Source organism: Tachysurus vachellii, chromosome 12 (assembly GCF_030014155.1).
Source record: "Tachysurus vachellii isolate PV-2020 chromosome 12, HZAU_Pvac_v1, whole genome shotgun sequence".
Taxonomy (NCBI): Eukaryota; Metazoa; Chordata; class Actinopteri; order Siluriformes; family Bagridae; genus Tachysurus; species Tachysurus vachellii.
This window is the reverse complement of record NC_083471.1, coordinates 20,160,839-20,176,618: the sequence shown is the minus strand read 5'-3', so window position 1 is coordinate 20,176,618 and position 15,780 is coordinate 20,160,839. Positions and strand designations below refer to the sequence as shown.

General features: G+C 39.3%; 1 protein-coding gene across 4 annotated transcripts in view; it reads right to left on the bottom strand.

The window, feature by feature from the left end:
- The window catches only part of bmp2k (BMP2 inducible kinase), a 41,049-nt gene extending 26,612 nt beyond the window's left edge, over nt 1-14,437 (bottom strand). For 2 of the 4 annotated variants that reach the window (XM_060882922.1, XM_060882925.1), the window contains exon 1: nt 13,575-14,436. In XM_060882922.1, the coding sequence (XP_060738905.1) occupies nt 13,575-13,728 (154 nt within the window). In that variant the 5' untranslated portion in view covers nt 13,729-14,436. Of the gene's footprint in view, nt 1-13,574 lie in introns of all 4 variants that reach the window. The other 2 variants (XM_060882924.1, XM_060882923.1) reach the window with 2 other exon arrangements.
- Nucleotides 14,438-15,780: the final 1,343 nt, after the last annotated feature.

Sequence of the window (15,780 nt, the reverse complement as noted above, 5' to 3'; positions counted from 1 at the left end):
AAAAGGCTCCATCGAGCCCTGTTTTCAACAAGGATCTTCCTGAACTGAGGTAATCGCCTTCGACATGCAGCTCTCTCTGCAGCAGATGTGAACACTACACAACACTGAACACACACTTTTCATGTAACCATTTACCACATATTTAAGAAATACAAGGAAGTTGCAGTATGTTTTAAAATATCAAGTCAAAATCTATTTCCTGTGTTTCCCTTGTAGAAATCAGAAACTAACATTTTATAAATATTCTGTTATACAAATACGACTGTTAATAATAATCTGAGAAATCTATATATAGTACAATATGGTACATAAGCCTTATACTATAGTATACGTCTTGTGAACCTTAATTGTCTTCTGCATCATTGTGCCAGAAGTAAAAAAAAAATAAATAATTAGAAAAAATAATGTACTAAGTAATGGACCACTTTTCAAATAAAACTGAAATGGAGACATGGCATGTCTGGTTCACTCGAGGAAAAAGAAGCAAGGGTGACAGCCAAAGTCTGCAGAACTGTGTCAGGTTCACCAAGAAGCTTGGAAAAACATACTATGTAATTTTCTTATAAAAGTGTATGACGGTGTACCTAAAACCGCTGATCCAATTTAAAAACCAAACTATGGTAACAGCAAATGTCAACTTGGTCTTGTTTAACTACTAACTGCTCTTTACTGTCAAGTTCTTATACACAGAAATGTTTCATTTAACCTTTTGTTTATTACTTGAACATATGCCTTTGGTAGGATAGTGTGGAATAATAAATATATAATCAAGCTTAATATCAGGGACGGGGGGGGCACGGTGGCTTAGTGGTTAGCACATTCGCCTCACACCTCCAGGGTCGGGGTTCGATTTCCGCCTCCACCTTGTGTGTGTGGAGTTTGCATGTTCTCCCCGTGCCTCGGGGGTTTCCTCCGGGTACTCCGGTTTCCTCCCCCGGTCCAAAGACATGCATGGTAGGTTGATTGGCATCTCTGGGAAAAATTGTCCCTAGTGTGTGAGTGCGTGAGTGAATGAGAGTGTGTGTGTGCCCTGCGATGGGTTGGCACTCCGTCCAGGGTGTATCCTGCCTTGATGCCCGATGACGCCTGAGATAGGCACAGGCTCCCCGTGACCCGAGGTAGTTCGGATAAGCGGTAGAAGATGAATGAATGAATGAATGAATATCAGGGACTACAATGTTCATGACAGGTCAATTACTATCTAAATGTACATCCAGTAGTCACAGGATAGTTAAATTAAATTCCTACTATGGCAAATCAACAGAGATTTTAAGTCATGCATATTTCTTTATTAGTTATTTTATATACTTACGGTTTTAAGAATGATGCCTGATACTCAAGCTTCTAATGGTACCTCATCTCACCATGTAATCTGTGATGACCTGATTTATCAGATTCACTTTACCCAGGTTCAGACATAAAAGGGGAGGGGGAAAAAACTGCAACTTTTGCTCATGCATCATTCCACACCGTGTGGGTATGCCATCCATCTTGCACTGACAGGCAAGTTAAAACGATCCCACATACAACTCACAAATATCTGCTAAAGAACACTGTTTAATCTGTTTCCCACATGTGAAAAAGTTACACCACAATGATGCTCACAAATTTATCTGCCTGAATACTTGTCGATGCTAAAAATAGTCCCGCTCACTTTTGGTGTACACTCGAGAGATTCTGCACGTACTGATGGCTCCCCTGACAGCACAGCGGGATGACTGTCATCCTTCTGGAAATTTACAGCCACTTTGTTGGAAGAATTTGCCTTTAATATTTCTCAGAAGATTTGTGTGTACATGAGAATGTTCTATGAAAAGTGAAGCGAATCTATTGAAGCAAAAAATAAACACAGAGGGAAGTGAATAGCATTCTGATATAAAAATAAAGTAAATGAATGTGAAACTACCCCCTTTTTTGCGCCATAAGAGTGCAGATAACACACACACTAGTTATGCACTGCCTTAGTTAAAAAAAGGACATGATATATACATTTGTCCCACAGAGACCACGCAAAATAGCCTAATTACTCACATGGTCATGACTGTGAGCTGTAACATGATAATCAGGAGCGCATGACTATTATCCATAACTTCCTCAAAACCTGGCACAACATTCTAAATTCTTTAAAATCAAATAAGAGGGATGATAAAGTGCTTTAATCCTACACCAACCAGAGCTGAAAAATAGCTTCAAGGCTGCAAATATAATGTCAGATACTCATCACTTCTAATATATCTTTTGAGGCAAAAGAACTGTGTATAATTGCATGAATGAGTACATGATCCTTTAAAACAATCAGCAGTGTAATGCATAACCTCATGCAGATAAAGGCCACGTTAATCTTCACACCAGACATCAGAATGAGAAAAACGGCAGTAATGGCAGTGATTTTGATTGTGGCATGGTTGTTGGCACCAGGCAGGCTGGTTTGTTTATTTCAGAAATTGTAGATCTCCTGTAATTTACACACACAGGATAGAGTAAAAAAAAAAAAACAGCAAACAACATAAAAAAATAACAGTCCTGCATAAATGCCTTGTTGATAAGAGAGCTCCAAGGTGAATGGTTTGAGCTGACAGGAAGTCTACAGTAACTCAAATATTCACTCTTTAAAACTGGGGTGAGCAGAAAAGCAGGTCAGAACACAAAACATTTCAAAGCTTAAGACACGGTGACTACAAAAGCAGAAGACTACATCAGCTTCCACTCCTGTCAGCCAAGAACAGGAAACGGAGGCTACAGTGGACACAGACTCTAAGCAGATGAAAACAGATGTAAACTTTTAAACAGATGAAAACTTGGACAGACCCGGTGATGTCTTTTCCAAACCTCTGCCGTATGCAAAATTCAATTCTAACTAAGTGATAGGAACTTTTATAACCTTTAGCAGGCTTTCCATGCTAATTTTCTCAAGATCATGGCTCTCTATGGCACAGAAAAGATCAGATTTATTTAAGGATTTATTTAAGGAATCACAAGACATCCAAAACAAACTTCAAACATGAATTAAAACTTTGGGGAGTTCCAGTATCTGTTAAGAAAGATAGGAAGACTATCTGTGGTAACTCTGACATGAAATTTACATATAAAACCTCTGACAATGTTTGTTTCCCATTGCTGAGAAAACTTGTCTCGGAGGAAGGGACTGACTAGCTGAGAGTTCATTTGCTTTACTTTTTTTTTTTCTCCAGAAGTTGAACATGTCAGTAACAGCTAGCATCAAGACCCTCCAGAGCATCTGTTCAGCATCACTGTCGAACTCAGGCATGGTAAGGTCATGTAAACAACCTGAATAATTGCCCTGCCGAGGTCCAAGCTTTAGACCAAATGATAAAGTTGCCTAAGCAATGGCAAAAAAATAAATCTCTTGTTACCATAGCAGCAGTGATGCGCAGAATTAAACAAGTAGTGATCAGAACACTTTCCAAAATGTCAACGTAAATAAAACTCAGCAAGAGAGAGAAAACTAATATCCAGCACTGACTTGGTGGTGAAATGCTTCAAACATTAGTTCTATTCACTCTAATAACAAAAGACAGCTGTGATGTTTAGACATACAACAAGAGAAGTCATAAAGCCTTCGCTGTAAACCTGCCTGAGAGGAAAAATAATCATAATGCATATTAATGAAAGGGGCATGTTGACAAACTTGTTTTTTTTTTGTAAAATGTGTAGGCTGGGTCAAATTTTAGGTTAAAATTTACACTTACAAAATCCTAAGTTTACATACACAAATTAGATGGATAGATGGATAGATGGACAGACAGACAGACAGATAGAGAGATAGATAGAGTGTGTGTCATTGTGGTATAAGAATAGTGCACACTTTTTCTTTAGCAAATATTATGAAAAGTGAAATCTAATATGTGATGTGCATCTTTCAAAATTTGAGAAGTCAGCCAACTTTATTTCCCCTGCTTCTTGCTGCATCACAGGGCCATTTTACAGCTGCTTCTTGCTGCATCACAGGGCCATTTTAAAACATTCAGAAGAAAGTGTCACTAAAGTCCTACCACATAAATGAGCACACAGATGCCTGCCCACAACAGGATATTGCCCCGTGACTAAAACAGGTTAGAGAGTAAAGTTCACCAACCCTCCCACCCTGAGAGCGTGGGCACTCTTGTTCCCTTGTCTCCTGATCACTATTGGCATCGAGATCTATCAGATGATTTCCCATACAGTTATAAGAATATGTACTTGGCATTTGATTTTCAGTGGTACCCACTGAGATGCTTTTACAGAAAATATATTAACATTTTCTGCCCAATCAGATAAGATCATTTAACAGTATTGTCTCAATACTTACTGCTAGTAAGAACAACAATTTAAAAAAAACAGAGAATTATCAGAAGTAAAGACATTTATCAAAATACTTCTACCTGCCTTCATGAGCTCTATGCACCGAAATTGACATCCTAAAACTGGCAGCCTCAGAGAAACCCTGAAATTTAGTGGCATGCGATCCTCCTGCGGTTAATGTGCATTGTTCAGAAAAAGAAGCAGGCCAGGTCAGATTCTAGAAATAGAGGGAAATGAATGCTTTCTGAGCTTATCCAGCATGAGAGAAACTCAGTTAGACAAAATGAATTAGGTCTGCTAGCTTATGTTGTCTATGCTATGCACGATACCTTGGGAATACAAATGCTTTGACAGGTAATCACTTAAGAAACCCTTCTGAGCTGATGCACAGGGTGAGATCCCAACAGTACCACTAGCAGAGACGTGAATGTCCCATTTTCTCTACAGAGGTGGTGCATTCCTGTGTTAAGCACTGAATAACCAATATTCTCAGTGCAAACGAGCAAGAACCTTGCCTTGAGTCTCACACCATCAATTTTCATGAGTAAATGCTGGTCTCAATAGGGTGAAGGCAAATTACAAAAGAACAACAACTAAAGTTGTAAGTCCTGGAAAGCCATGACAGTGCTTTCAGTAAAGCTGATGAGTACAGTGGATCAGAAATCATTCACAAAACACAGTCATATAGCTTGTCCATTTAAAGGAGTTGTATTTCCATATCTTCTGCACTAATCTGCTGAGACATTAAGCAGTCCAACCGTTACTGCCTGCATATGCTTCACTAACTTCCTTTACATCTTATCTTATTTGACAGATAAAACAAATTGCAAAGTTGCTGAAAACTGGCTGAAGAACAAAACGGTACAGAACACATTATAACACATAATCCTACATTAATAAACCTTACGAGTTACATTAAAAGCAAATATATTTATAGCACTGATGAGAGACGTAATCAACATGAGGTATCACTGTTAATGGTAATAACTTGAGGGCTGTTCTTTGAACCATTTTAAAAGAAACAGGGAGGCGAGCACAGATCCAGATCCACTCTGAACAGCTGGCAAAAGTCACTTTCTCTACAGGAGAGAATACTTTTTTTTTCATTTAGATCCCAAATCAGCAAGCCAAAGGTCACCATGGTTGAGAAATCTCCCTGAGATTAGCACTTGAGGAAACTCATAGTGAGCTTGTTCTCTTCTAGGTGACGAATAGTCATTAATCAGTCATCTCCGTTTACATGAAGAAAACAAACAATACAGCATGTCTTGAAATGATGGTCAAGATGAGTAGATTGTGAATAAGAGTCCTGGGATAAGCACAGAGAACCTTCTTTATGATGACAGTAGCACTTCTTACAAGTAGCACTTCCTTTGCATTTATGTGGTGTTCTCACCAAAGAAAGTGAGTCACGAGTGCTAAAATCTCCAAGCTGCAGCTGATCACACAGAGTACAGATTCTGAGAAAGAAACAGCACTATAATTTAAACATAATAACATTAAGTGCCGGCTCATTTGTAATTATTATTATCTAAGCAGACCCAGTGAGAAAGCTGTGTTGAATTTTAATCAAAGAGTAAAAAGTTTGTTGGGCTCCGGAATGGTTAAAAAAAAAAAAGTGATCGCAACCGTACATGCCGTAGAGTCTAAGAGCGCAAAACTGAGGCGTCTTTAATCTCAGTGAGGCCATCCTTAAAAATATTTTGGTTTGCAGTAACAGTAAAAAAAAAAAAAAAAGGGTCGGTAGGTAGGTCTATATTTTTTTTTTCAAGTTTCAATGTAAAAAAAAGTACAATTTTGGTGATGGTGATTATGTAGGTATGAATTTAAACAAATTAGCATATTGTGACGTCACTGACTGGGTCTTCAACCCGTGCCTTCAGGCGCATCATTGCAAACCTCATTTTGATGCAGGCTATATAGACCACAAACAAATTTGTTTGAACGGTGACCGCGAACATTTTGTTCACTGCATCCACAGCCATCATTACCAAGCGCAAACCGTTGACTCTGACAGTGAATGAGAGGATGAGACGAAGCGAACGCACAGACCATAGTGTGACATCCGTTAACCAATATTGTAAACATAGATGACGTCACGGGTTTTTATTTAAAAGAAAGAACGTAGCCTTCATTTGTATGTAGGCCTAGGCAATTTATATATTTACAATACTTACTAAAATATAGTTAATATTTTATTGCTTTTGTATTAGTTGTTTGAAGAGTAAAAAAAATTGGTCTGTCTTTAGGCAAATTTACAACCGGCAAGTCAGTCGGACTTAAAGCAAAAAAAAAAAATTGAGTTGGTCCTAAATTGACAGGGTCGGTCGGGTTACAGCAAACAAGAATATTTTTAAGGATGGCCTGACACTAAGCCAATCATCGATGCCTATGAGCTCATGAACACAGTTAAAGGTGGGGTGCACGATGTTTGAAAGCCAATGTTGACATTTGAAATTACCAAAACAAACATGCCCCTAACCCAAATGGTTGTCACCCCACACATACATACGCAACCCAGGCAACTATTATGGCAGAACCTGCTGGGGCAGCTGGCCGAGGGATATTTTTATCAATAAATGAACTCAATGAGTAATACTATGGTAATATAGGTCAAATGTTTTTGTAGTACTGTGTGTTGTACCGTGAAAGGTTTAGTTACATTTCATGTGGAAGACGACGTTCAACACCTAGAACCCGAGGCAGAGGTAACGGCAGGTATCCGCCATGTCAATGTTTCAGTCGCTTTCGGCTAATGTCAGACATGCGTGCTGAACACTCTCTCCACCGCATATTGACAAGACACGCCACTTTCTGCTAAATGACCAAACCATCACTAGGACATTTTGTGAGTATTCATTACATTTTTTATTATTTTCATTTCTCTCTTCATTTGTCTTTTCAAGACACTCACAAAAATTGATTGCAGTATTTTATAGATCATTTAAAAACGGGTAAGATCACTTTCCACTCACTCTCACAGGCCTCTGTAAGTAATGTGCCAGGTGTGCAAATAGGACTTACACTAGAACCAGATGTTTCAGTTCATAAAATGCAGCATGTCAGTTATCCAATCGCTGAAAACTACCTCACACACAGCGTGACTCATCTGAAGCGTGATAAGAAAACTGGTGTGTCAGAGCTTGTTGATGTAGACTCTCTTCACAGTCATTGAGAAGGGAAAAACTCAAGGTCAGCTGAATAATGCTGCAATATTCACCGCTGACCAAAATGGACCCCTCACTCTTGACAGCAGAGACAAACATGTTTGTTTTAAGAAACCACCAGCATTGTGCTTGTGCACATCCCAAAACTGCACGCTCAGATAATTAGGCCTCTCCCTGCCATTGCATAATCCCTTGGAAGAGAAAAACAGTTTAGAACTATATACAACAGCTATACAAACACATTTGGATCACAATATCTTATTGCAGCTTTAAGGAAAAGTAATAATAATAATAATAATAATAATAATAATAATAATAATACGAAGAAGAAATAGCTCAAACCACAATAAAAAAGAAGGAATGTTGTCATTGCAAAAGCAAACAGATCTCTGGTAAAGCTTGTAAGTGGTGCTGGAATTACAAATTAAATTACAAAGTTTAAAATGTTTAATAATGCTACAAACAAAGCTGTTTGTCAGAGTTTGCTCTCACACAAACAGTTATCAACATGTAAAAGCTAACCCACATGCTACAAACACCTAAAGTTGAAGTCATTTTCCCAAAATAGAGGTGTGATCATATACCAGCAAGATTTACTCTTACACATACTAACTGTTAAACAGTGCAACAGAATGCAGGATTTCATCAAGAACTAGATTAGAAAAAATAGCCTAGAACATAAGCAAACATACTGTTTAACAAATGCACAAAGTCATCCATCATGAAGAGACTCTCGTGGTGAAAAACAGCTTTAAATCTGACGATGACAAAAAATTTTATTATGTACAACATCCACTATAGAAATTCCAGAGAACAAGCTGTTACTACAGAAACCATAACATGTTATAATACAAAACTGTGATTTGAAATTAGTCAACTTTAGAAAATTAATGAACACTTTCTGATTAATCAGAAACATCAGCTAAACATCATTAAATCTCATCTTGTGCAAGTGTGCACTTCTAATCATATATTGTCATATGCCAGAAATCCTGATACAGATGAATTCTATCTATATTTTTTATCTTTTCAACCATTTCACTTGGAGCATCATGGTCATGCAAGAAGCAAAAACAGTGTGTTTGGTGGGCAAACACAAAGGAAGTGATCATCATGGCACAGCGTGCTGCATTGTACCAGCATTCTTTTATAGGCTGACACAACAAGACAAAAGCACACACAATCCTTCCATTCATCTCCAGCACGGTATGCAGATAATGTAGACTGCAGCTTTGACAAAGTCATATTACCAAGCTGCTTATTCATAATTAACAACTGTACTAACTGGAAAAGTTAGCCTAACTCTGTCAGATGAATCTGGTTTATAAGGGAAAATGAGGAAAACTCTAAACATGTCCTAATGCATTAAAGTGAAGTGACTAATGAAACTTCCACAAGTTTCGCAATAGCTCTGACAAGTCCATGATCAGAAACAAAGATGAGGTCATCACAGTTACACCAATATCAAATTTACTAACTGATCAAATACCGGAAAGTTTTCTGCACCACTTGGCATACTGCTGTATACAAAGACAAAGGTGTTACGTAGATGTAATTCAGAGATATCCCCAGCATATGGACCAAATATACATCACTATGGCCATGTTCACACTAATTATCTAAAACTCACAAATGTCACGTTTTAGCTCCAAAACATTCAAAATAACTTGACTTTAGTGTTGTCTGACCATTGTTTTCCAAAAGACTAGTGCTCTGTACAACATAAATGCCACATCCCTGTGTATTCAATAGTGCGTGACTGACCTCTGCATTTGCAAAGCTCTGACCACCAGGACAAATCAACGTTCTTAGTTTTATTATTTGTGGCTGCAGTTTCTGTAGGCTGCTCATGTTGTGGTCACCAGCGTTGATTGACTTGTACGAGAAAAACGCTACACCCTGTCAACTGACTTTCAAAAAACAAGTTTACATTTGATATGCATGCAAACTAGAATGGCGTGATGCACCTCAAAGCTGTACCTAAAACACGCTCACCAATTCAACTCAACTCAACTTTATTTGTATAGCGCGTTTAACAATGGATATTGTCTCAAAGCAGCTTTACAGAACATAAGAAACATAATACAAAAGATTTACCACCAGCCAGGCTACACATCACCACCAGAACAATTTTTTACAAGCTGGATACCTTAGTGTGCACAAATGACAGAATATTTGTTCACAATCAGGAACGCGCAGGTATTTGGAAACAATTATATGGAAAAAAAATAAAATACCAGAGCAAGCCTGTCACATAACCATCCTGCTCACTTCAAACACTGAGTAAAAAAAAGATATGATTGTTTATTTTCAGACTTAAATGTCTTACACACACACATCAGACTTTATTAATATTCATTAATTTTCTACCGCTTATCCGAACTACCTCGGGTCACGGGGAGCCTGTGCCTATCTCAGGCGTCATCGGGCATCAAGGCAGGATACACCCTGGACGGAGCGCCAACCCATCACAGGGCGCACACACACACTCATTCACTCACGCAATCACACACTACGGACAATTTTCCAGAGATGCCAATCAACCTACCATGCATGTCTTTGGACCGGGGGAGGAAACCGGAGTACCCGGAGGGAACCCCCAAGGCACGGAGAGAACATGCAAACTCCACACACACAAGGTGGAGGCGGGAATCGAACCCCCAACCCTGGAGGTGTGAGGCGAACGTGCTAACCACTAAGCCACCATGCCCCCCACTTTATTAATATATTTTATGAAAACATACGTTTATGAAAACAGCACAGAGCCTAAATTTTCCCTGTCAAGAGTGCAATCAAGGTGTTCTCCATTTATAGAGGAGAAATAAGACTACAGCATCAAGACCCTTGGCTTTGTTTAGTCCAATTTCTCACTATGCATTAAGACATGACTTTAGGCACAGACTTTAAGCTACGACACCATTTATGTTCATTATATAGGCATTTTCCTGTATTGGAATGTATGTATGTATGTATTCATGTATGTAGGACAGGAACAGACAGATCAACAGACAGTTAAAACAGCAGGAAAAATAATTAATGCTCCCCTGCCCACTGCCCAGGACTTGTACAATACAAGACCAGAACCAGAAACCACGCAGGAAAAATCACTACTGACCCTTCGTACCCTGGACACAACCTCTTTCAGCTCCTCCCTTCCGGCAGGCGCTAAAGAACTTTGTTTACCAAAACTGCCAGACACAGGAACAGTTTCTTTCCCTAGGCAATCACCCTGATTAACAACTCACCATAATTATATTCCCTGCTTTATATCTATAAGTACTGCATAATCAGAACTGTAAGTCTGTTTTGTCTTGTCTTTCTAAATGTACAGTATTATTTATGTCTGTACTTTTGAAAGTCACAAACAGCTGGAGCTAAATTCCTTGTGTCTCAACACACTTGGCCAATAAACCTGATTCTGATGCATTTACCAAGAGTACCATAAAAACCACAACAAATTCCTTGTGTGTCTGCGCACACTTGGCGAACAAAGCTGATTCTGATACAAATTCCAAATGCTTTTGTACTGGCTAGAGAGAGACATGAGTTTTTAAACCTCCACAAAATATTTAAAGCACAATAGGCTTTCTCTGCCATGTTAATCAGCCATGAACAAATAAATTCAGCGTTAATGGCTGTTTGGCTCCAGCATCCCTCGAGTATGTAAAGGAGGAAGGAATAATATAAAAAAGGAACTTGCAAGATGTTTGTGTGACTCAAACTCTGTGCTGGAAGAGAAATTTCACAATTCTGTGCAGTCAGCAAGTTTCACAGTGTTGGGATCCTTTAGCTGGAAAGACAAAATGACATTTTGCAGAAAGGAAAGCTCTGCTGCTGGCATTACAAGAAATATAAGACAAGGGCTGGATTTAAGTGAAAGAACATCTGACGCACGGCTTCACAATCTATATCCCAACAGGCTGCATGTAAAAAAAATCATAAGTCTGTGGTCAATCATTCTTCTGCCATAAGTCAAGGATAAGCCTTCACAAAAAGAAAGAAAGCACAATACAGCAGTAAGGAGACACAGAGGAGAAAATAAACACCTTAAGTTAAGCATTGTGATCTTTTTGTCACTCACAGCTGTATAAAGGGCTTTAAAATTCACACTGTTGAGACCATATATAACAAGAATAAACTACTACATCCGAAATCTTGCTGATCTACCGTTTCCTCCAAAGGTCATGTGACATCTTAAACATGTTAGGCTTGTTCAAGCAGTCAGACACTTTGCAAGTCAATAGGAGTTCAAATGTCATATCCAGAACACCTTAAGTGCTGGAAACACATGACTACAAGGAAATGGTTGCAAAGCTTTTGATACTTCTGTTTTCCAAACAAAACACAAAAAATCCCCCACACAAAATGTGTAAAAATAAAAAAAAGGTATGTTTTAATGACAAGTCATCTCTGATTTGCTCTCGTTTCAGAGTTGGAGCTGGGGAAAAAAACCTAGGGGAATTTGACTAGTGTATGGTGGGAGATTTAACTTTATACTTCATGAAGGCCAAGCAGCTGACATGCGTAGGACTACAACAGGATGGCCACATGCTAGCAAGGCCAAGGTCAAGGTTCACCCTTGAGGATACTGAACTTTATTCATGGTATTTCTACATTTATAATCGTTTTTGTAGCTCAGATTGGTGGTATACAATTCAGAACTTTTAAATTTGATTTATCTCTAAATACCATAGAATAAATAAAGAGGCCTTTGGTGTGGCTACAATAAATCCTCTTAACTTCTTAAACTGACATTAGACTTAAAAATGGTGATCTTCCTAACCCTTTTTTATTCCTCCTGATATAAAAGTACTGATGTTTACTTCAATCAACATAAAAGATGTAAACATCTGATTATTTTCACTTTTGAATATGCCTATAAATTCATGATTTTTGTTTTATTGGAGGGATTTCATCGTAAGGTCAGTCTATGTGAGGTTTTCTGCTAAAAGCTGTTTTTTAATGATGAGTTAAACTATTGAAGACAAAAGCACAACAGTACTAGATGCAATTATGTACCTTTTATGTATCCAGGGGATTCTGGGTCCAAGGTGGGGACACGCTGGTCAGGGTGCCAAAACATTTCAGGGCACAATCTCACACCCATTCACTCACTCACTCATTTTCTACCGCTTATCCGAACTACCTCGGGTCACGGGGAGCCTGTGCCTATCTCAGGCGTCCTCGGGCATCAAGGCAGGGTACACCCTGTACGGAGTGCCAACCCATCGCAGGGCACACACACACACACTCACTCTCATTCACTCACGCAATCACACACTACGGACAATTTTCCAGAGATGCCAATCAACCTACCATGCATGTCTTTGGACCGGGGGAGGAAACCGGAGTACCCGGAGGAAACTCCCATGGCATAGGGAGAACATGCAAACTCCACACACAAGGTGGAGGCGGAAATCGAACCCCCAACCCTGGAGGTGTGAGGCGACACCCATTCACACTATGGACAATTTAGAGATGCCATCAGCTTCCAATTCATGTCTTTGCAGTACCCAGAGAAAACATACAAAACCCACACACGGCCAAGAGGCTGGAATCGAACCCCTAATCCCAGAGGTGTAAGACTGACACGTTAACCTACCTCTAACTTATCCATATTCAAGTTACTGCACAAAATGTTCTTATGAAGAGGACAAGCGTTTCTACCTGGATGGTTCCTTTCTCCTCCAGAGAATATATGACCCACATTATTTTCACTCTATTTAGTAAATGAATAATTTATATCAGGGGTGGAAACATCTTTGGATATTAAGCGTCTAAAGTGTTAAGTGAAATAACTTTATTTTACCCAGGTTAGGAACTGACAGCCTGTCAAGGAAGAAGGGGCTGTCAAAGAGGATTAAGATCGTAGATAATTCTAATAAAGAGAGCTGTCATGTGGTGCACAGGGAGCAGACCACCGGTACACACCTCAGGCTAAAAAGGCAGGTTTGGGGAATAAAGCATAAAGCAAATAGATGATTGAAGGGTTGGGCTCAAAACTGCATTCACAACATTAAAAATACAAGCAAGCAAAAACGAGATACATCTTTAGAAACAAGACAACACTAATTTAGTGCATTGTCAGCCTGTTCATCTCTTTACCTTCTGCAATGAGCTCGTCCACGGTGACCTGGTGTCTCCCGATAGCGAACACTTTTCCGATGAAGTTGCTGCCGCCGCCGCAACCGGAACCGGAGCTCGAACCACCTCCCAGTCCTCCGCTCTCCGACTTCGGCATGCGCGAAAACTTCTTCATTCTCGTTTCTATCACGCAAATAGTCCTCCTTAAACAAAAACCAACACTTCACCGCTTCTATCTGCTCATCACCACCCGTTTCGTCCTTCGAGCTCTGTGAGAAAAGTCACTTGAACACCATGATCCACTTCCTCCAGCAGCTCAACCTCACCAACGGTCGTTAACGCTTTTAACGGCACACTAGACGTTAGCTAACGCTCGGCTCTTTACGCTGCTGACGCTGATTACGACTCAAACAGCAAATTGCTAGCCAGTTCCAAATACACACGGATTCAAATGAGTAAAAAAAAAAAAAACAAAAAAAAAAAAACTCACGAACACAATCCTCAGCTGAGCCTGGATTATGTTTTCTAACACTTTAAGTGGGTGTGTGTTTGGTGTGTAGCCACTAGGCTAGCTAGGCGAGCTAATGTTAGCCTAGTGGAGAAAACGCCTCCTCCCTACTTCCCTAGTTAGCACTTTAGCATGCTAGCCGGCGCTCTGCTCCACCCGCCTCAAAAATACCCTTTCAGAAGGACAACTCGTCTCATAAAGTCGACATTATAGAGTCCAGACCCGCGGCTTGGGCCGAGTTTGGCGACGAACGCCGGTTATTTCGACCATAACCAGGCTTTCCGCTCACAACTCGACTATAAACTCCGTAACTCTGGTGACTGGCTGAAGTGGGAGGTTTTGTTGTTGCTCAGCACGCGCCAACCGAACCCCAGTGTGCGCGCGCGCGAAGCGTGCTATTGTAACGATTGGTGTGTGAACACACGCTCCGGTTTCTGATGGGACGCCGCAGCTGACCGTCTGGCGGGTCGCAGCCCTTTTCTTCCCCCTGTTTGGTTGAGGAAGATTTTGTGGAACAACAAAGTGAATGAACAGATGAGGACTCAAAGCTGGTTACAGCCCTGTTTCAGGCAGGACGGCGTGACTCATCTATAGCAGGGCTACAGAAACCCTTTTTTTTTAAACACCCGTGCTTTCAGGAGTAAAATCATTTCCAGCACTATGATATGATCACAAGATAGATTTAATAATAAGATCAAGAAGATAACGATGCACCTTCATGCATATTCAAGCCATTCTAACTTTATTCCTACCTTTATCTAGCTATATTATGAGCACTTAGGGGTTTCACTGAAATTTCCAATCAGATTAAAATTAATATTCTCAAATGACTGGATTAATTCTAAATTTACTACTATGATAATTCAATACACCTAATAGTGGGCATGTAGTAGCCTGGTGGGTAATTTGTTGGGCTACCAATCAGAAGGTTGTGTGTTTGAATCCCAGGTTCACCAAGCTGCCACTGTTGGGCCCCTGAGCAAGGCCCTTAACCCTCAATTGTATAAAAAATGAGATAATGTAAGTTGGATATAAGGGTGTCTGCCAAATGCTGTAAAATAGTAACTTACCCAAACTTATTGAAAAAAGTAGATGAATAAATACGATTAGAGACCCTGCGCATATACATTACAGACCCCACGTTAAGAACCATGGATCTGTGTAATCACCCCTATTGCATGATATCTAGCAAACAGACTAATGGATTAATTCTGCAATCCATAAAACAAATAATGTTTTTAGTATTTGGTTTCCCTTTGGTTGTTGTTTTGTTTAGTATTTTGTTTTGTTTTGTTTTGCATTTTGTGAAAGTTATATTTTGGTTAATGAAGTCAGCAATGACTTTGAGTTTGCTTTGATATAGCATTTCTGTAACCACAAACGAGGAACGTTCTCATAACATTCTCTTCAGGGATTTCTCAAAATGTTTTTTTTTTTTACTTTTTTTTGTAAACTCAAACCAACATTTCTTTAATATCCTTTTAGATGATGTTCTGTCGATGTTTGACAAAGGTTGCATCTTATTGTTTGTAATTACAAAGCATCGTCCTGAGAATGCTTCCGTAATGTTCTCTTTTTTGATGTTTGAAGGTTGCTTTTAGTTTATTTGTTTTGTTTTATCCACAAACTATTGTTTTGGAAATCATCCCGTAATACCCTCTACAATAAGTTCTCAAAGATTTCAAAGTTTCAATCATTTAAAATATTTGTGAACGTTAA